The sequence below is a fragment of the Erinaceus europaeus genome, chromosome 2 (assembly GCF_950295315.1).
Source record: "Erinaceus europaeus chromosome 2, mEriEur2.1, whole genome shotgun sequence".
Lineage (NCBI taxonomy): Eukaryota > Metazoa > Chordata > Mammalia > Eulipotyphla > Erinaceidae > Erinaceus > Erinaceus europaeus.
In genome coordinates, this window is record NC_080163.1 from 76,389,261 (window position 1) to 76,411,472 (window position 22,212).

Below are 22,212 nucleotides of genomic sequence, written 5' to 3' on the forward strand. Positions count from 1 at the left end.
TCCCCCTGCAAGTAGGGAACTAGAAGTTTGAACTCAAGTCCATGTGCATTGTAACACGTGCACCTGGCCCCTATCTGAAAAATGCTTAATGATATTAGAGAAGCAATCGACCAATCTCATCTGATATTAGAGAAGCTGATACTTTCGTTTGCAAAATTTTGCAATTTCTTTTTAAAAGTCAACTATTAAAGTCAATCTTTGTCACGAGAGATCTGACACTTCAAAATAAACTATAACTCTAAATGCTTCAAATTCTAGGAACCAAGAGACAGTAGGCTGAGTAGAGTTCACACATTCCCATGTGCAAGGCCCAGGACTCAAGTGCCACATGAGAGCACCGTGTGTGGTGGTACCAAAGGAGCTCTGCGGTGGTGAAGAGATGCTAGTGTTCTCCTGACTTCTCTCTCTCAGTCCATCTCTCCTCCCCTAGATCCCATCTTTTAAAAACTAAACAAAACAGCATGGTACTGGAACAAAAATAGGCATACAGACCAGTGGAACAGAATTGAAAGCCCAGAAATAAATCCCCACACCTACGGACATCTAATCTTTGATAAGGGGGCCCAAAGGATTAAATGGAAGAAGGAGGCTGTCTTCAATAAATGGTGCTGGGAAAACTGGGTTGTAACATGCAGAAGAATGAAACTGAACCACTTTATCTCACCAGAAACAAAAATCAACTCCAAATGGATCAAAGACCTAGATGTCAGACCAGAAACAATCAAATACTTAGAGGAAAACATTGGTAAAACACTTTCTCACATACACCTCAAGGACATCTTTGATGAATCAAACCCAATTGCAAGGAAGACTAAAGCAGAAACAAACCAATGGGACTACATCAAATTGAAAAGCTTCTGCACATCCAAAGAAACTATTAAACAAACAAAGAGACCCCTCACAGAATGGGAGAAGATCTTCACATGCCATACATCAGACAAGAAACTCATCACCAAAATATATAAAGAGCTCAGCAAACTTAGCACCAAAAAAGCAAATGACCCCATCCAAAAATGGGCAGAGGATATGAGCAGAACATTCACCTCAGAGGAGATCCAAAAGGCTAACAAACATATGAAAAACTGCTCCAGGTCACTGATTGTCAGAGAAATGCAAATTAAGACAACACTAAGATACCACCTCACTCCTGTAAGAATGGCATACATCAAAAAGGACAGCAGCAACAAATGCTGGAGAGGTTATGGGGACAGAGGAACCCTTTTACATTGCTGGTGGGAATGTAAATTGGTACAGCCTCTGTGGAGAGCAGTCTGGAAAACTCTCAGAAGGCTAGACATGGACCTTCCATATGATCCAGTAATTCCTCTCCCGGGGTTATACCCCAAGGACTCCATAACACCCAACCAAAAAGAGGTGTGTACTCCTATGTTCATAGCAGCACAATTCATAAGAGCTAAAACCTGGAAGCAACCCAGGTGCGCAACAACAGATGAGTGGCTGAGAAAGCTGTGGTATATATACACAATGGAATACTATGCAGCTATCAAGAACAATGAACCCACCTTCTCTGACCCATCTTGGACAGAGCTAGAAGGAATTATGTTAAGTGAGCTAAGTCAGAAAGATAAAGATGAGTATGGGATGATCCCACTCATCAACAGAAGTTGACTAAGAAGATCTGAAAGGGAAACTAAAAGCAGGACCTGACCAAATTGTAAGTAGGGCACCAAAGTAAAAACCCTGTGGCGAGGGGTGGACATGCAGCTTCGTGGGTCAGTGGGGGGTGGGAGTGGTTGGGAGATTGGGTCACAGTCTTTTGGTGGTGGGAATGGTGTTTATGTGCACTCCTAGTAAAATGTAGTCATATAAATCACTAGTTAATACGAGAGGGGGAAAATTGATTGTATGTCTCGAAGTTTTTCAAGACACAAACTGAATCTTTTTAATATATAGGCTGTGTATTTGATATGCGGACTCTCTCAAAAGCCTAGACCAAGTAGATCAGAAGCATCCAATAGCACAGATATATACAAGATACTGGGTACTGTACAGCAAACCCTAACAAAGGGACTTTTCAAAGTTAACCCAATTACCAAATAATGTGATAACATTAACTATCGAGTGTCTTTTTGAACCCTAAGACAGCAGGAACTTCATATCTCCACTATAGAGCCTCTACTTCCCCCAGTCCTGGAACCATTGGATAGGGCCCACTTTGCCGTATGCCTCTCCCAATGCATATCAAATAATATTGCATCTGCCGATCACAACCTAACCAACACTGCCAGGATAGCCTGAGGGTGCTTCTTCCCAAGCTAGTGCTCTCTGGGTTGGAGAGAACTCAACTGGAGCTGATCTAGGCTGCTGCGTGGGAGAGGGATCAGGAACTCGTGCAGCACTAACTTCGCAGGAGTTAGTGGAACTCTGGAACTCTTGGAGCCAGAAAGCAATTTCCAAGTGTCTTTAACCAGAAGAGCAGCTGTTTTTATACTCTCCAAGTAGGGTGGAAACAGGATGTGACATAGAGAGGATGGAGCGAAAAGTGACTGGTGGAAGATCAGGGTGTGACAAGGAGAGGATCAGGCTGTGACAAGGAGAGGGGGTGGAGCAGGTGAGAATTCTACCACTAAACCACCAATGCCCTGGAGGGAGTGTGGTGCTTTATGTAAATGTAAAAGTGATTTATGTAAATAGACCAAAGCTTTGAATGGGAACAAATCAATCCCTATATAGGCATATGGTTAAGCAGAAGCCAGGGGGAGCTGGCATACTACCCAACACAACACAACGATTGCCACCTCAACATGCTTCACTTCAGACTGTGTCCAGAGACTTCACGTGTGGAATGACAAGCCTTCAGCTTCATTACTCGGGTGAGACCTTTCCTTTCATCATATACTCTAATTCCATCTCAGGTGGTTCACTTTCTAACAAAGTACCAAAACCAGTTTCTGTGAGAGAGAGCTTATGTTCACATGCATCCGTAAACTACTGCAAAATATATACCTGAAAGCAGAAGTACACTAGAGTTTGCAGTGAGTATCCCCCTAACACTTCTTCTCCACTATTCCAAGCTTTGGGTCCATGATTGCTCAACAACTTGTTTGGCTTCGTATGTTAACTCTCTTTTCAGTCACCAGGTTCCAGATGTCATCAGGATGCCAGCCAGGCTTCCCTGGACTGAAGACCCCACCAATGTGTCCTGGAGCTCCGCTTCCCCAGAGACCCACCCTACTAGGGAAAGAGAGAGGCAGACTGGGAGTATGGACCGACCAGTCAACACCCATGTTCAGCGGGGAAGCAATTACAGAAGCCAGACCTTCTACCTTCTGCAACCCACAATGACCCTGGGTCCATGCTCCCAGAGGGATAGAGAATGGGAAAGCTATCAGGGGAGGAGGTGGGATATGGAGAATGGGTGGTGGGAATTGTGTGGAATTGTACCCCTCCTACCCTATGGTTTTGTTAATTAATACTTTCTTAAATTAAAAAAAAAAAACTAAACAGAAAATTGGGCTTGGGAAGCTACTCAGTAGCATTACATATTCAGCAAGTCCTGAGTTCATTTCCTGACACTGCATAAATTAAAAATGAACAAATAACATCTCTAAATTCCAACCTTCAAAAAAAAATAAACATTCATTCAGTATAACAAATTAGATTTGGAACGCAAAAAAGAGTAATCAATTCTGTTCTCTCTCAGCATACTCATGCAAATAAGTTTCTTTCATAACATATGCTAAAATTTCTTTAGACACTCAGCAGTCTTTTCTCTCAATCAGCTGTGACATCTATTGAGTGAGGTAGGCTTCTTTCATCTCAATTAACCTCCTTCAGAGAAACCTTCAAGAAAACTCATTAATATATGCATAACAATGTGAGGCATTCATTAAGTTTTTCAAAAATGAATACTTAGAAAAAGGGTATTCTGGATAAGGAACAGAGAGAGCTGGAGAAGTTTTGAGGTAATGATTGCATGATAATTGCTTGGTCTAATTAACCACACAATAAGATGATCGGTGATTTTCTAATGAACAAAAAGTATCCAATACAGTCACTAGTTATATATGTGTACTGAGTCCTTGAAATGTAGCTAGTGAAACTATCTGAATTATTCATTGTACCTAATTTTAAATTAGAACTTGGAATCTGCTTGAACTTTGGCAAACATGTACAATGTACAGAATACCTTATATATGTGAATCTACTTTGTCAACTGTAATTTTTATAACTTCTTTTTTATCTTTTTTACTGAGGTAGTTAATGCTTTACTGTGTAGTCACTGACCACTGACATATAGGTACAATTTCATTATGTATCAGGGCCTTTAAGTTTTCTTCCACCCCTTCCTCTCCTTCTTCTGCATTGCTTTGCTGTGATGCAATATACCATGCCAGTGAACATTTTATTTGTGTTATCCCTCCTATCCCTATTTGCTAAGTCCTACTTATAAGTGAGATCATTTGGCATTCCTTCCCCTCTTTTTAGCTTAACTTTTTAACTTAACATGGTATCTTCAAATTCCATCCAAGATGATGCAAAGGAGATGACTTCATCATTTCTAACAAGCAAGTAGTATTTAATTGTGTAAATATACTACAATGTTTTCAGTCACTCATCTGCCTTAGGACATCTGGGTTGCTTCCATGCTTTGACAATTATAAACTGTGCTGCTATGAACTTACACAGATCTTTTCTGATAGGTAGTTTTGTTTACTTTGAGTAAATACCTAAGAGAGAAATTGCTGGGTCATAGAGTAGGTTATCCATTTCTAATTCTGAGAAATCTCCAGATTGTTTTCCACAAGGGTTTACATTCTTATGAGCAGTGCTATACCTATATCCTCTCCAACATTTGTTGTTACTGTCCTTTCTAATGTATGGTATTTTCACAGATGTTAAGTGGTATCTCATTATTGTCTTTATTTGCATTTCTCTGATGATCAGTAACTCTGAGCACCTTTTCATATGTCTGTTGAGGAGTAGGTTATTTTGTTAGTATTCTGCCAGTTTTCTTCTGTGCTATGTGTTTGATAATTTCTGGTCTAATGTCCATGTCTTTAATCTACTTGCAGTTGACTTTTGTGCATGGAGGTTCTTGGTGCTCCAATTTCATTTGTTTGCATGTTTCAATCCAATTTTCCTAGTACCACTTGTTGAAGAGATTCTCCTTTCTTCATTTTTGTGCTTTTATTTTTAATTGGGGGAATTAATGGTTTAGTCAACAGTAAAATACAGTAGTCTGTACATGTGTAACATTTCTCAGTTTTTCACATAACAATCTAACCCCCTCTAGGTCCTCCTCTGCTATCATGTTCCAGGACCTGAACACTCCCTCCCTACCCCAGTCTTTTTACTTTTACTTTGGTGCAATACACCAAATCCAGTCCAAATTCTGCTTTGTGCTTTCCCTTCTGCTCTTACTTGCAGGTGATATAGATATAAAGATATAGATATAGATTCCTATAGAATATAGGAGAAAACTCCTGGAAAAGTACTGAACAATATAATACAGTGGTAGGCTACAAAACCAATATACAAATGTTAGTGGCATTCTTCTATGCAAACACTAAACTAGGAGAATACATACATAAATCACTTCCTTTTACTATAGCAGCAAAAATAATTAAATATTTAGAGACTAAACAAATGAAGTGAAAGATCTGTATACTGAAAACTAGGTCATTCTTCAAGGAACTAGAGACATAAAAAACGATGCAAAGATGGGAGTCAGGCAGTAGCGCAACGTGTTAAGCACACATAGTTTGAAGCAAAGGACCGACATAAGGATCCCAGTTCCAATCCCCAGCTCCCCAGTTGCTGGGGAGTTGCTTCACAGGTGGTGAAGCAGGTCGGCAGGTGTCTATCTTTCTCTTCCCCTCCTCTCCCCATTTCTCTCTGTCCTATCTAACAACGATGACATCCATAACAACAACAATAATAACTACAACAATAAAAAACAAGGGAAACAAAAAGGAAAATAAAAAAAAAATTTTTTTAATGCAAAGATATCTCATGCTTCTGACTGGGAAGAATTAACATTGTAAGAACTGTCATCCTACAAGAGGGCTCTTAACTCCAGCTCCATCAGGATCCGGAGAGAAAGGAGGAAAAAGAGGACATTTGGATGTAGTAATTGGGTGACTGGAACAGGAAGAGAGGACTGGACCTGGAAGGAAAAGGGGGCAATTATGTACATATATAGACAGATAGTTATAGAGATGATAGTTAACCCATGTATGCAACCTTAGGAGAACTGCTGTAGCTTGCAATGGAGGGACTGGGGATTCAGAACTCTTGGTGGTGGGATCAGTGTAGAATTACACACCTGGTGACATGTATTTTGTAAATCAATATTAAATCACTAATAAAACTTTTTTAAAAGGAAAACAAACAAACAAAAAAGACCATTCTACCCAGAGCCATAAACAGGTTTAATGCTAACCCATCAAGATACCACCCAATTTCTTTGAAGGGATAGATTAAAAGCTACAAAATTTTATCCGGAGCCAAAAAGAAAGAAAAAAAAAAAAATCCCTACTATTGTCAAACCAGTCTTAAGGAAAAAAAAAAAAAAAAAAAGAGTGGAGGTATCACAGGCCCTGACCTCAAACTATACTACTGAACTACTATAATCAAAACTGCCTGGTACTGGGACCAAAACAGACACACAGACCAGTGGAATAAAATTGAAAGCCCCATACACTTATGGACAAGTAATTTTTGTCTATAAAAGGAGACAAAACATTAAATGGAAGGAGGGGTTTATTGCAGCAGTGGTGGGAATGGTACCCTGCAGGCAGGCCTGGGAGATGGTGATTGGGGTAGCGTGTCTCTAGGTCTTCCTCATCTTGAGTCCCAAGGGTCGTCCCAATACTACAAGATAAGTCTTCAGTGTGTAAATTCTGAAAGGCATATCCATACATAAATCTACAAATCTTATTTACTATTCCCATGACCAACATCTCTTCGTAAGCCCATCAAAATGTCTCCCTACATGAAAGCATAAAACCAAACTCTGAAATAACATGATGACAGTGAGGATCCCATTTTAGGTGGCCCACAAGAATTATTCCTGTTATATATATATATCTTACTATTTGTTTCATTTTAATAAGAAAGAGATACAGAGATATAAAGACAGATACAAAGAGATAATAATACTGCTCAGCTCTGGCTTATGGTGGAGCTGGGAATTAAACCTGGGACTTAGGAGCCTCAGGGAAGAACGGTTTTTTGTATGACCATGCTACCTCCTCCAACCCCATAATTTCTATTCTTGTTCCCAAAACACTCACACTAAAGCATTCTTTCAAGAAACTAACATTCAATAGTGCACCTCAAACAAGCAAAATAAAATACATAGCTTCTATCTCTAGCACACGCTTATTAGTATCACAGCAAACTTGGCATTTTCAGGCTTATATAAAATAAACATTTGAATACAGTAAGATTTCTTAATATCTTTTTTATACCAACTGAGGGTAGGATATTAAACAACTCATAGTAAGGTTTACACTCTTAATTCTAGTTTGTTTACAGATGAAAAGCTTAACATGCATCCCATTTAAAAAAAAACACAGAATTAACAGATTTAAATAATTCATGAGCTAAAATAAGAGGATCTGACATTCTTAAAGCCTGAAACTATAATAATTATAATTACCAACTTCTGAGTTTGTCAGTTAAGAATGAGTGATAAGGACTTCATAAATCTTTATCTACAGTCCAGATCTGCCTCAGAAATCCCTGTTAACACAGAACTGTTCAAAGAAGCCATTTTAATGTGTATGAGTATCAGGTGACATGATAACCAGGTAAAGTGAGAACTGAATGGTAACATGATCCTACAACCCCAGACAAAGCTAGGCATCTCACTGTAACTGCTGTGAACTATCACGATTAGCTAGAATTAAATGCAAATGTAAATAATTATTTTAATAGATAGCCTTAACAATGAGCAACGTCTTGCATCACTTTAGAATTATATGTTCTGTTGTTGTTGTTCTTGTTTTTTGACTTTATACTCCCAAATTTAAGCACCTCTAATATATTTTTCTTTTTCCCCACTTATAAATTGTTTTACTAAGGGAATAATTTAAAAGACAATTGCTGTTACATAGATATCATCCCTCCAGAATATAAGTAAAGCATAAACAAAAAGGGAAAAGCAAAACACAGTGAAACTTGGACTAGTCATGGTCACTACAGAAAATCTAAGGACATGAAGGAGGGGGACAGAATTTGACAAAGGAAGATCATCTAAAAAAATTTAAAATTGACTATAAAATGTGTTTTATATTTGCTTATAGGTATGAAGGTAAATAACATACTAATTTAAAAGAAATTTTAAAACACTGTCTAATAAAAAGATGATTAAGGGGGCTAGACGGTGGCACACTAGGTTAACATATCATTGTACACAAGGGCCTGGATTCAAGGCCCCATTCCCCATCTGCAGGGGAATGCTTCACAAAGTCCCTAGCAATTATTCACTTTGATCTTCATGAGCCTTTCTCTTTTCCTCACTATCTCCCTTTCCCTTTCAATTTCTCTCTATCCTGTCAAATAAAAAAGGGGGAGGGAGGCCTCCAGGAGCAACGGATACGTAGTGCCGACACCAAACCCCAGTGATAACCCTGGTAATAATAAAAAATAAAGATTATTAGCTCTGTGGCACAGAGAACAATCACTATCAGCAAGAAGAGTCAGTAGGATCTAGGCAGAATAATAGAGGAATATATTGATAGAATAAGATACTAACTGATCTGGAGTATGCTCAAGATCAACACGTTACTAGATTCAGTTTAAGAGATATAACCTGGTCCTACAGCTGCATTAGAAAGTAAATCTATTTTGATTACAGCAATTTAAATTTAATTCATCACTATGCAAGTATCAATTGTATATGGTAATTATTAATTAAGCAGGTATTTAAACTGTGTTTTATAACCCTGGTTCACTTGAGGATCAGCTCTAAGATACTGCTCTATGTAAGGCAGCCAGACAAGTCATTCTTCTTAATCATCTCTTTGTTGTTTTTTTTTATTAAAATTCAAGTTCATTAATCAGGTGTCATCAGTCAGAGTAGTCTGTTACATTGCATTAACAAAGTGCTCCATAATCTCATAGGTTTAACAAAAATAAATTCACTCCTTGTTTACATTACAAATTCAAAAAGGGACAAGTACCCTTCCTCACAGGTTCAGATTAAGGAAAAAGTGGCTGTGTTAAAATGTACCAAACAACCAAGGTTATTTCAAAGTAAAATATGATCAACATCTCTGGTTCAAAGTCTTCTGAAATATAATTTGCTCCCAATCATATTTCAGGTCTGCAGGTGTCTATCTTTCTCTCCCCCTCTGTCTTCCCCTCCTCTCTCCATTTCTCTCTGTCTCACAACGACATCAATAACCACAACAATGTTAAACAACAAGGGCAACAAAAGGGAAAATAAATAAATAAATATAAAACAATTAAAAAAAACAATTAAAATTTTTGGTCCTAGGTAGTTTCTTCCACAATGTTTTTATTTCCCTGGAATATCTATTCTTCATTCATGTGTTTATCAATCACTTTAGCAGTTCTGGATCATAATCTGATAGTCTGTTCAATCTTCTATGTTTGCTGGGAAAAGTTATTAAATTTTCATTTCATATGGATTTCAGGTCTAAATGCTGGAGTACTACAAAATAAATGGGCATTCCAAAGGACTCACAAGTCCAGACACCTCCTTTAGATCTAGAATCATATGCCCTGGAGGCCAACATTCCCTTTTCCTTTCAGAACAGCAGTGTATGGGAAAAGGTGGGAATGACATGCATGCAAATAGTGTGATGTCAGTGGAGACTATTATGTAAGAATTCAAGAGACTTCTTCATTAGTTTAAAGATCCCATATTAGGACTGTCACAATTTTAAGATCTTCAGTTATATTCATTTGGAAATTTTTAAAAAGTCAGATGTGTCTTAAACTGAAATTAATAAGAGGATATGAGGCAATCTCAGAAAGCAAATACAAAACAATGTAGTAAAGTATTAGTAGTACATTTGCCTTTCAGTAGGAATAGTATAGCAGGGCTACTACCACTACTACAACAAGACACTGCTTGTATGAAGGAGTCCTCAGTATCTGTAAGACTTTCCACTCAATATTCCATATTACAGATGGCAATATCTGGTTGACTTAACTGAGACTATCCATAACCATCAAAGGGTAAAAAGAAGGAAGGTCTGACTCTACCTACTTTTATATTTCTCTTAATACTGACTACCAATCACTTTAATTTTTTTTTCTTATTTTCTACTGCAATAGTTTTAAAACTCTAAAATCAGAAAGTAAGTTATATAAAAAATGGTCAAAAAAAGGGGAAAAAATTACAAATGTAATTTGTACAAATTACAAATCAGTATGACTATCAGAAATATGAGTCAATAGTAAAAGGTATGTTTATAATCTACTTTCAAATAGAATTGCAAAGCACTTAACACTGATTTTTTTTGTCAGCCTCAAAATAATGTATGACACATACTCAGTAAAGAAGATATCAATTATGTTAATGTTTTTTGGAAAACTGGAAGTAGGGAGAAATAAGTTCTAAAAGTGGAAAAAGCATTGACTTATAAGGTTAGATTTAAAAACAAAGTCACAAACATTTTTCTAATAAACTCTATGACCTTTATTCTAAATAGCTGGCTTTATTAACAAGCACTTAAAGTTCATGCACTATATATTTGTAACCTCAAACTTTTTCTCTTTTTAATGGCAGTTAAATAGCATCTATAAAAGATAGGTTTAGACTTTGAAATTGGTGTTTTTAAAATGTCAATAAGGGCCAAAAAGAATATTATATAAAGTCCAGTATGACAAGAATATAGCAAAAATTAATGGAGAAAGGGAAAAAAGCTGTCATCGACGATTGTAAAATACTGTAGCATAGAAATGAAAAGCCTCATTGTTAAATAAAAGCATTTTTAAAAAACTACACCTAATTGCTCAGACCGACAGGGATGCAGTGGTTACACAGACTCCCGTGCCGAATATGCACATAGGTCCAAGGTCTGATTGATGGGGGTTATAGTTAATGGTACTTATATACTTTCCCATATTTGGGAGCTACTCTCTGCCCTGATCCAGCTTTCTAGTACTATTCCCAACTCTGATACCATCTTCCCAGACAATACTCTGAGTCCACCTGCATGGTAGCTGTCAAACTCAGGCAAAAATGAGTTAAGTCATGGGCCCCTTGGAATATACCCAAAATAGACTTCCCAGCTTCTTCCAACATGAAGACCCCCAAATCTCATATGCTATATTCATACCTTTTGGTTCCTGATTATTAAACAATTTCTTCTGCTTCTTATATTAATACTTTTCAGTCACCAAGTTGCAAGTGCTACCATGACGCCAACCTGACTTCCCTGGGCAGACTACCTCACCAATGTGTCCTGGAGCTCTACCTCCCCAGAGCCCTACTGCACTAAGGAAAGATAGAAACAGGCTGAGGGTATGTGCTTCGCACGATGTGCGCTTAATCTGCTGTACTACCTACCACCTGATCCCCGCTTCAATGTGTTTCTATGCAAAAATGTGTCATGACTTTTCTGACAACGCAATACATGAAATAATGCTATTTAAATACAACTTCATGTAATCTCAATATTTGAAATGGTTAGAAGGTATAGCATTATTTGAAACTGCTTTTACTCTATAGTGTGGTCTGTACTGAAACTTCTAAACTTTAAACTATTGTATATGAACCATTCACTCAAAGCTTTCTAGTACTCAATAAAACATTGGGTCATCAGACCCACATTTCTGTATAGAAGAACAGAGAAAAAAATACATCATGACTTTTCCAACAACCCAAAAGAAAGGATTCAATTTTAAGGAAGATAAAGAAAAAGTCTTTTTTAAAATTTATTTTTAATCTTTATTTAATAGAGACAGTCAGCAATCAAGAGGTAAGGGGGGAGATAGAGGAGAGAGAAAGAGAGACACCAGTGGCCCTGCTTCACCATTCACAAAGCTTTCTCCCTCCAGGTGGGGACTGGGGGTTCCTGGGTCCTTAAGCACTGTATTATGTGCACTCAACCAAAGAAAAGTCTTTACCTGAGAAATTTCCTTTAATCAACCTAAAGCATCTAAACATGTCATCCAATTCTATAATAACTTGTACTTTATAACAACTTTCATTGCTGCTAGTATAGAAAATGTGTAGCACTTTAAAAAACTGTAAAATAAGTAGATTTGATCATAATGATCCATCAAAGTACATCTCCATTCAAGTTGTTAAAGTACACTGGAAAATGAATGCTGTGGCCAGCTTTAGATTAATATCTACTTTTCTTCTGATAGAAAATAATTCAAGGATAAAGTGCAACAAAGCCTTCTCTACTTATATTTCACAGGAGGGAAAAAAAAGAAAAGAAAAGAAAAGAAAAGAAAAGAAAAGAAAAGAAAAGAAAAGAAAAGAAAAGAAAAGAAAAGAAAAGAAACCCAAAGGGAATAATCTATCTGTATTTCAAATTTTATATTGCCAAGTTAGTCTTGTATGCATCATTAAGTATTGAATACTACTTACCAATACATACATCGATTTTCCCTTTAATAGCAGCTTCATGCAAAGGGGTATAATTCCAGTTATCTCTGGCATTTGGATCAGCTCCTTGACATAGTAACAGACTCACAACCTCTGCATGGCCAAAAGAACAGGCATTGTGAAGTGGGATAAGACCTCCATCGTCACGAGCATGGACATTAGCACCCATCTGTAGCAAGTGTTCTACAACATCCTTCCTTCCAAAACCTAAAAAGAAAAGCAAAATGGCATACATTACCATCAGGTTTGCAGGAAGAACCAAGAGAATTGTTTTAACGATATTATTATGAATCAAAGTACTGTATTTTATAGTGAGAAAAAATATGTTTTTTTACTAGTTGCCATTCAAAGTGTTTTCAGATCTCACATCTAAACCAAGAATTCTGCCTTTAGAATTTGGGTAGTTAGTTCATTTTAAATGGTAACAATCTGCGGGGCCAGTGGTAGTGCACCTGGTTGAGTGCACATGTTAAGATGTGCAAGAAAGTTTGAGCTCCCCGTTCCCACCTGCAGGGGGAGAGCTTTGCAAGTGGTGAAGCAGGGCTGCAGGTGTATCTCTCTCCCTCTCTAACCTCTAGATTTCTGGCTGTCTCTATCCAATAAATAAATAAATAATTAAAAAAACAGTAACAATCTGTGATGGGCAACTTTGCTAGGTATACAAAATGAGGAAGCTAAGATTTCTCAGTTATTCATCTTCATCTTTCATAAAACAAACTTATGGGTATAAAATCCATCTCTATTTCAAGACGTAAAGGCTACTTACTACTGACAAGGGAATCTTAAAAAGAAAAAAAAAAAGACCCAATATTACACTAGGGAAATCCATTAAGAACGTATATATACCAGAAATATATGGCAACAGTTTGGTTATAAAAGATAAGAAAAGGGCTAGGTAGTGGCGCATCTCAGTGAGTGCACGTGCTACAATGCACAAGGACCCAGGTTCAAACTCTCAGACCCTACCATCAGGAGGAAAGTTTCACCAGTGGTAAAGCAGGGCTGCAGGTCTCTCTCTCTCTCTCTCTCTCTCTCTATCTCTTCATTTTCCTCTTGATTTCTCTGTTTCTACCCAAATAAAAAAATAAACTATTTTTTTTTAAAGTAAGACAGAATGGAATAAAATTTGTAAGGACTAAGCAAACGCCTAGAAAAGAAAAATCAGCATTATACAGCTTTATGGAAATCCATAGAGAATATTATATAAAGTCCAGCATGATAAGAATATAGCAAAAATTAATGGAGAAAGGGAAAAAAGCTGTCATCGACGATTGTAAAATATTGTAGTGTAGAAATGAAATGAAAAGCCTCATTGCTAAATAAAAGCATTTTTAAAAAACTACACCTAATTGCTCAGACCGACAGGGATGCAGTGGTTACACAGACTCCCGTGCCGAATATGCACATAGGTCCAAGGTCTGATTGATGGGGGTTATAGTTAATGGTACTTATATACTTTCCCATATTTGGGAGCTACTCTCTGCCCTGATCCAGCTTTCTAGTACTATTCCCAACTCTGATACCATCTTCCCAGACAATACTCTGAGTCCACCTGCATGGTAGCTGTCAAACTCAGGCAAAAATGAGTTAAGTCATGGGCCCCTTGGAATATACCCAAAATAGACTTCCCAGCTTCTTCCAACATGAAGACCCCCAAATCTCATATGCTATATTCATACCTTTTGGTTCCTGATTATTAAACAATTTCTTCTGCTTCTTATATTAATACTTTTCAGTCACCAAGTTACAAGTGCTACCATGACGCCAACCTGACTTCCCTGGGCAGACTACCTCACCAATGTGTCCTGGAGCTCTACCTCCCCAGAGCCCTACTGCACTAAGGAAAGATAGAAATACGCTGGGGGTATGGACTGGCCTGCCAACACCCATGTCCAGTGAAGAAGCAATTACCTCCCACCTTCTGCACCCCACAAAGATCTTTGGTTCATAATCATAGAAGGAAAAAGAATAGGGAAACTTCCAATGGAGGGAATGGGATATGGAATTCTGGTGGTGGGAATTATACTCTCTTATCTCACAATCTTGTTGATCATTATTAAACCACTAATAAAATAAAATAAAGAAATGAGCAATGGTAGATAGTATAATGGTTATATAAAGAGACTCTCATGCCTGAGGCTCCAAATTTCAATCCCCCACACCACTAAAACCAGAACTGAGCAGTGCTCTGTTTTTTTTTAAAAAAAAAAAAAAAAAAGAATGAAACTACTTCTCCCCAAACTTCCACCCTCTATCTTTTACATGTAAGTATAAAATATTTTACTTGGATATAGTGGCAAAGCACTTATGTGCAAAGATTAGTTGGATTCCAAGTACCATATTGGGGGAGGGGTGTGTGGAATCTCATACTGTGATCTACTGGATACCATCGGAACAGAAATATGGGGACTTGGTTGAACAACCTGTTTCACAAACCATCCAGGTAATCTGATGCTGTTTGAGAATTACAGCTATAAAGCTTCTAGAAATTAGTAATCCTCTGAAAAATCATACTGTATCTGATATATAACCTATGCCTTTCATCAGATTAAAAAAAAAAATACTAACATAACTAAAAATCACTTTATTAACACAGCAGTTTTCAAAAAGTGTTTTGACGATCATAGTGGTCCCTGAGACCTTTCAGGGGAGTATAAGAAGTCAAAATCATTTACAAAATGATACTAATGTAACTTTGCTATTTTCAATGTTGAGACAATAACCATGTATGACTTTGTAATGCCATGAATTGGTCATTTGAAAAATGTACCCAGAGTGCTTTTGATGACATAAAAGCAATATAACTCTGGCATGTACCAAGACAGTGAAATCTAACTACACTATATCTTTAACTACATTATATCCCTCCCTCAACAAGGGAATCTCTCATACTAAGGAAGAGAGAAAGGAAGGAAGGAAGGAAGGAAGGAAGGAAGGAAGGAAGGAAGGAAGGAAGGCAGGCAGGCAGGCAGGCAGGCAGGCAGGCAGGCAGGCAGGCAGGCAGGCAGGCAGGAAGGAGGGAAGGAGGGAGGGAGGGAGGGAGGGAGGAGGGGAGGGGAGGGGAGGGGAGGAAGGGAAGGAGGAGCTGCCAGCTTCACTTAAGAATGTCCTCCATAAATATGAATATAAACATTATTACTTTTCCTAACCTCTAAATTTCTGAGTTTTAATATTCCTGTGACTAAGAAATAAACATTAAGCACTTCCTTGGTGTGTACACCAAAGTGCTATTATCCTGAAAAACAACATGTATCCAACTGTTCAGTGTGATCTGTATATCTGACAGACATTTCCTCCCAAATAAACTAAACCTATTATTTTAAAGATCACAGACAGCATCTGTTTCCAATAATAAGTCAAGCTTTCAAGAAAAGCTGAGAATTTCCTAAAACTTGTGCCAGCCACCGTTAGCTTAACATCTTTTCCAATATTTAAATAATGTTCTGATGAGTTTGGTGATTACTGTTTACTATAAAGAGAAATGTGTCAATGTTCAGAAGAGCTGCATAACCCAATGAGCTTTTTTTTTTCCCCTTCTTTTTTCCTGTCATCTCCAAAACGTCACCATTCCTGGCTGAAATTTTCAAAAAGGCAGATAAGAAACAAAAAAGGGAGAGGGGAGAAGACCACAGCAGATGATGTTTCCTTCAGTGCAGGCTGCATTTGAGCCTAAATCATATACATGACAAAGCTGTATGTTGTTCAAGTGAGCAATTTTGCTGGCCCGAACTTATTTTTCAAATGATCAAAAACATTCAGGTAGGTATAAAGTTCACTTGTGTAAAATAAATCAGGATATTTTTAACATAGCACAGTATTTAAAAATATATGATATTTAACCTGGTATAGCCTCAGATTCTGCATTAATCAACTGAGTTCTAAGGGAAACTGCAGTTTTTCAACTTAGGCTATAGCATCAAAGAACAACAACAACAAAAAATTAGATTATCTGAAAAGCTATTAAAGTATTCTTTTTCCAACTACATGTCTCATTAAAGCATGATTTTCTTCATATACTTCAATGAAACTAACATATACAATAAATAGCATGCAGAAGCAAATGAAAACCAAACCATCTTTTATTAACTCAAACAGTAAAGTCGCTTGCAAAGTGTAAAATAATGGCTCTCTTCTCAGTCATTTTTATTCTGAGGAATAATTACATTTCATTAAGAATGATTTACTCTAACACATGATAGTTTATTATTATTTTTAAATTTCCATAGATATAATCCACATAAGCAAACACTCAGTTGATTTTAAAAGTGTAGAGTCTGAAACCAAAAAAATCTGAACTACCATACTCTGACTATAAATGCCTCAGGGAAAGAAATGTCATTCCCTTCTCTTTTCTCTCTATGGCATTTAAAATGTATTGAATTGTTACTAAACTAATATATAATCTTAGTGCTCATGTCATTCCTAGAAAAAAACAAACCAATGAAGGAAAATACAGTATGAAATACTCCAAATGACTGTTAAGTAAGCAAGATACACGAAGCTCTTCTGAATTTCTATAAGCACTTCCTTGAGTTTCACAGTGTCAAAGAATGAGATATGTTTAGAAATGTTAAAAAAAAAAGAGATGAAAAGGGTCTCCTTAATGTATTGCTAAGACTCACTCTATTGAATACGCTACTTTCCATTATAAAAATTACATCAAGAAGTTTTAAGACAATTGTGACCAAAATACCCATTCATATAGACAGATACTCACATTTAAATATAGTTTTAATATTTATTTATTTATTTTGCCTCCAGGGTTATCACTGGGACTCGGTGCCTGCACCACAAATCCACTGCTTCTGGAGGCTATTTTTTTCCCTTTTGTTGCCCTTGTTTTATCATTGTTACTGGATAGGACAGAGAGGAGCAGAAGACAGAGAGTGGGAGGGAAAGATAGACACCTGCAGACTTCCTTCACTGGTTGTGAAGCGACCCCCTACAGGTGGGGAGCCCAGAGCTCAAACCAGGATCCTTATGCAGGTCTTTGTGCTTCATGCCATGTGCGCTGCTTAACCCGCTGTGCTACCGCCCGACCCCCACATTTAGATATTTTTAACTAAGCTAAAATATCTCTTAACATAAAAGTTACCACTGTAACAAGTTCTAAGTTTATGTTTCAAAGGAATTAGGTATTTTCAAACTATTGCAGTTCCCGTGCTTTATTTACTGTTTAACATAGTATATTTTCTTGACTGCATCCATCAATCAAAATATACAGCAGCCTATCTTAAATATTCTCTTAACAATTTTAATTACCCTTGGAAAGGAGTTGCTAAATATCCACCTTCCATGAGGCTCTTCCAAAGATTACTTTATTATTATTATTATTTTTTAAAACTTTTTAAAAATTATCTTTATTTATTGGATAGAGACAGCCAGAAATCAAGAGGGAAGGGGGGCCAAAGATACTTCTAACAACACTTTTTGTTTATAAAGCAGTAAATCAAATAACCAGATTCAAGTGCAAGTGTTCTAACAACCTGCTTAACAAAAACATGGTTAGTCTCAATCAAATCCTAGTCACAGTGTTTTAAGAGAGCATTTATGTGAAACATTGCTATTTTATATGCCTAGAAAATGAACTAAGGTAAAATATGCTAAAAATGATTGCATTAGATGATAAGCTAATTTTAACTATACAAATTTTGCAAATTATTTTTGTTTTCACAGGAGAAAGCAGTAGATGTCAAATTATTATAAAATCACTTAAAAGATTTTATTTTTCATTACTATAAATTTTTTATTTCAATTTAGTGGGCCACATATGCCTCTATTGGATAGGTGGTAACTCACTGTAAGAGACTACAAGTTACCATGCGCAAGTACCTGGGTTCAAGGCCCCAGTGACCTACAGGGGGGAAGAAGCTTCACAAGTGGTAAAGCAAGTAGTGCTACATGTTTCTCTTTCTTCAGTCTCCATTACCACTTAATTTGTCTAAAAATAAATAAGTAAATAAGACAGCAGGACTGTGGATTTGTTATATAGGAGTTTAGCCACAGCAATAACCCAGCAGCAATTAAAAAAAAAAAAAAAAAAAGGAAGACATTAAAATTGCCGTCACTGGTTCAACTCTGAAACGCTAACACAGATCACCTAAGATTGCTTTAAAAATTAACCGAAATTATTCCAGGAGGTTCACTTCCTAGCAAAGTCCAAAAACCAAGATATAGACCAGGTCCCGTAAGATAGAGCATATGTTCACATGTATCCATAAATTAGGGCAAAATATATACCTGAAAGCAAAGTACACATTAGTCTGCAGTGAGTCAGTATAAAGTTCATAATGAAATCGTTTCTACTTAGACTTAGATACGCTCCTCACCTACTTCCTAATACAGTTCTCTCACTCACTCCAAAGCTGACCTTATCAAAGCAAGGACTGCAAATGCTGAATAAGTGCAAGAGACTGGCATACTTTAATGATGACTCTTTAGTCACTATCAGGCCATTCCACCAGCTGGGGCCCTATTCAGGGAGTCCTGAGATTCCCAAACAGACATGATGGGCCTAGACCTCGAATAAATCCCTCTCTCCATTGTTACTGGTCATTTCTATCAGGAACAAAACAATAGACCCCTTTGTGGGACCACATAGGACCTTGCCCTCAACTTGGATCAACAATAGTAGAGAATGTTCCATCCTCCAAAGGCAGGATGGACAACATACTCTATGCTACACCTGAGGAAGATGGGTCGATATTGGAGCAGCATGGAATGTCCCTACTCATGACCACAGAATGTAAGCTCAGATCTAGAGGGATGCAGAGGTCACATAGGCTTCTAAGCTAATTATGGGCCCCAGATGACATCAAATTGATGGGGTTTACAGTCAACAATATTTATACCCCTTTCCCATATTAGGGAGCTACTCTCTTCCCTGATCCAATTTTCTGGTCCTTTTTCCAGTCATGACATCATCTCCCTAGACAATAACTTGGATCCACCAGCATATCAGATTTCAAGCTCAGGGGCAAAAGAAAAAAGGGAAGAAAAGAAAAAAATACTAGTATAGCCACAGGCCCTTTGGAATTTAACTAAAATATGCCTACTAGCTATAAAATGGAGGAGACCCCCCCCCCCCATCTCTTCATCTGCACTATTCTAGATCTTAGGTCCATGATTGGTGAAAAATTTGTTTGGCTTTGTATGTTAACTTTCTTGTCAACCACCAGGTTCCAGATGCTAACATGATGCTGACCAGACTTCCCTGGACAGACAACCCCACCAATGTGTCCTGGATCTCCGCTTCCCCGGAGCCCTTCCACACTAGGGAAAGAGAGACAGGATGGGAGTATGGATCGACCAGTCAATGCCCATATTCAGTGGGGAAGCAATTACAGAAGCCAGACCTTCAACCTTCTGCATCCCACAATGACCTTGGGTCCATACTCCCAAAGGGATAAAGAATAGGAAAGCTATGGGGGGGGGGGGATGGGATACAGAATTCTGGTGGTGGGAATTTTGCAAAGTGTAACCCTCTTATCCTATGGTTTAGTCAATGTTTTCTTTCTATAAATTAAAAATAAAATAAAATTTAAAGAAAAAATTAACTGAAATTATATAAAGCACATAACTCCAAACAAAAGCAGAGCTGCCATTTAGCTTATGCTATGCCAGGGAGAGGGAGAGAGGGAGATCGGAGGGAGGAAGAGGGAGGGGAGGAGAGAGAGGGAGAAGGAAAGGAGGGATGGGGACAGAGGCACTCAGGCAAAAGGGAGAGGATGACTCACTAATAAAATGAGCCCCTTTTACTACAGTTTAAGAATTCATTTGAGAGCTGACACACTACAAAACATAGCCTCAAAAAAGGCTCATATTGCTTTAATTCTATGAACAGGTAGCTAAACAAACAGGCAAAGCAAGTTTCCACTTGACAAAGAAAACACAGCAATTCACTGTAGTGGAAAAACAATCTTGGCTATCTGTAAAGTCTTAAATGAAAACCCAGTGAGCACACAGAAGACACTCAACTTCCCTCATTTACTTGAAAGCAAAATGACATTTAGAAAATAGCCCTCAACGTTATCTTGAATATCTAGGCTTTAGTACCTACCCTACGCTATTCAATTTGCATTATGAGCCCATGTTAATGATATATGGTATTAGGTCACCCAAAAGCAGGGCTATGTTCTACCTTCCTGAGTGTTTCTATCAGAATAACAAAGATAGGGTAAAGTAACTTATTTTTCTCCTTAAAATTGTTTATTTTCTGAGATCAGACAAGATCAGGCGTGTTCAGGGTGGATCAAATAGATTGATGGGGTTTACAGTCAACAACATTTATACACCTTTCCCATATTTGGGAGCTACTCTCTTCCCTATCTAGCCTTCTGGCCCTTCTTCCAACTATGACACCATCTCCCCAGACAATAACCTGGGTCCACCTGCATATTAGATGCCAGGCTCAGGCAACAACTAGCAAAGTCATGGGCCCCAGGCTGACCCAAGTTATCTTGGGTAAACCCCATCGATTTGATCTGATCTGGGGCCCATATTCAGCTTAGGAGCCTATGTGACCTCTGCATCCCTGCAGATCATTGTTATCCATCATAATCTTGATTTTTCTTATTTTCATCAAAATAAAAATGCATTTTTATATATTGAAAAAAGTAGGAAGATTAAAATTTGTGAGCATGAAACTTAATTTCAAGTATGTGGACTGTCTATATATTTATATTTTTCTACATATTAATGTAGAAGTATATATTTTATAAATTTTACTTTTTCTATTAATAGTCAAACCACAGAACTGAACACAAAACTGTATGTATATATATTATATATTTTATAAAAAGAAATTGAGAGTGAGCAGTGGTGCATCTGGTTAAGTGCATGTTACATGCTCAAGGACTTGGTTGGGTTCAAGCCCCTAGTGCCAACTTGCAAAGAGAAAGCTTTGCGAGTGGTGGAGTAGAACTGCAGGTTGGTCTCTCTCTCTCTCTCTCTCTCTCTCGGTCTCTCTCTCTCTCTTTCTCCCTTCCTCTCTATCACCCGCATTCCCTCTTGGTTTCTGGCTGTCTATCAAATAAATAAATAAATAAATAAATAAATAAATATAATATAATATAATAAAAAATTTGAGAGAGAGAAATCGAGGGCAGACAGGGAAAGCACTGCTTCACCTCTTGTGCTTCCACCCTCTACAGATGAAGAGCAGTGACTTGAACCTGGGTCTGTGTGGTAATGTGTGCACTCTATGGAGTGTGCCACAGCCCAGCCACTATGCAAAATTATACTGATGAAATCTAATTCTTAATAATCTACATATTTGAACAAATCCTTCATTACTATCATTCTCCTAGTTCCATGTGACTCTTGAAAACCCAGTGTCTCCAATGACAAGGAAACTGTGTTAGGTTAAAATAACTTCAAGGGGGAGTCGGGCAGTAGTGCAGTGGGTTAAAGTACACATGACTTTGCAAAGCACAAGGACCAGCGTAAGGATCCTGATTCGAGCCCCCAGCTCCCCACCTTCAGGGGAGTTGCTTCACAGGTGGTGAAGCAGGTCTGCAGGTGTCTTTCTCTCCCCTTCTCTGTCTTCCCTTCCTCTCTCTGTCCTGTCTAACAACGACGACATCAATAACAGCAACTACAACAATAAAAAAAAAAAAGGGGAACAAAAGGGAAAATAAATAAAAAATAAC

General features: G+C 37.6%; 1 protein-coding gene across 1 annotated transcript in view; it reads right to left on the minus strand.

Annotated features, from left to right (window-relative positions):
- Positions 1 to 22,212, minus strand: part of TNKS (tankyrase) — a 175,289-nt gene that overhangs the window by 142,480 nt on the left and 10,597 nt on the right. Inside the window, exon 2 of the mRNA XM_007519959.3 lies at positions 12,545 to 12,769. Coding sequence (XP_007520021.2) covers positions 12,545 to 12,769 — 225 coding nt within the window. The remainder of the gene's footprint in view (positions 1 to 12,544; positions 12,770 to 22,212) is intronic.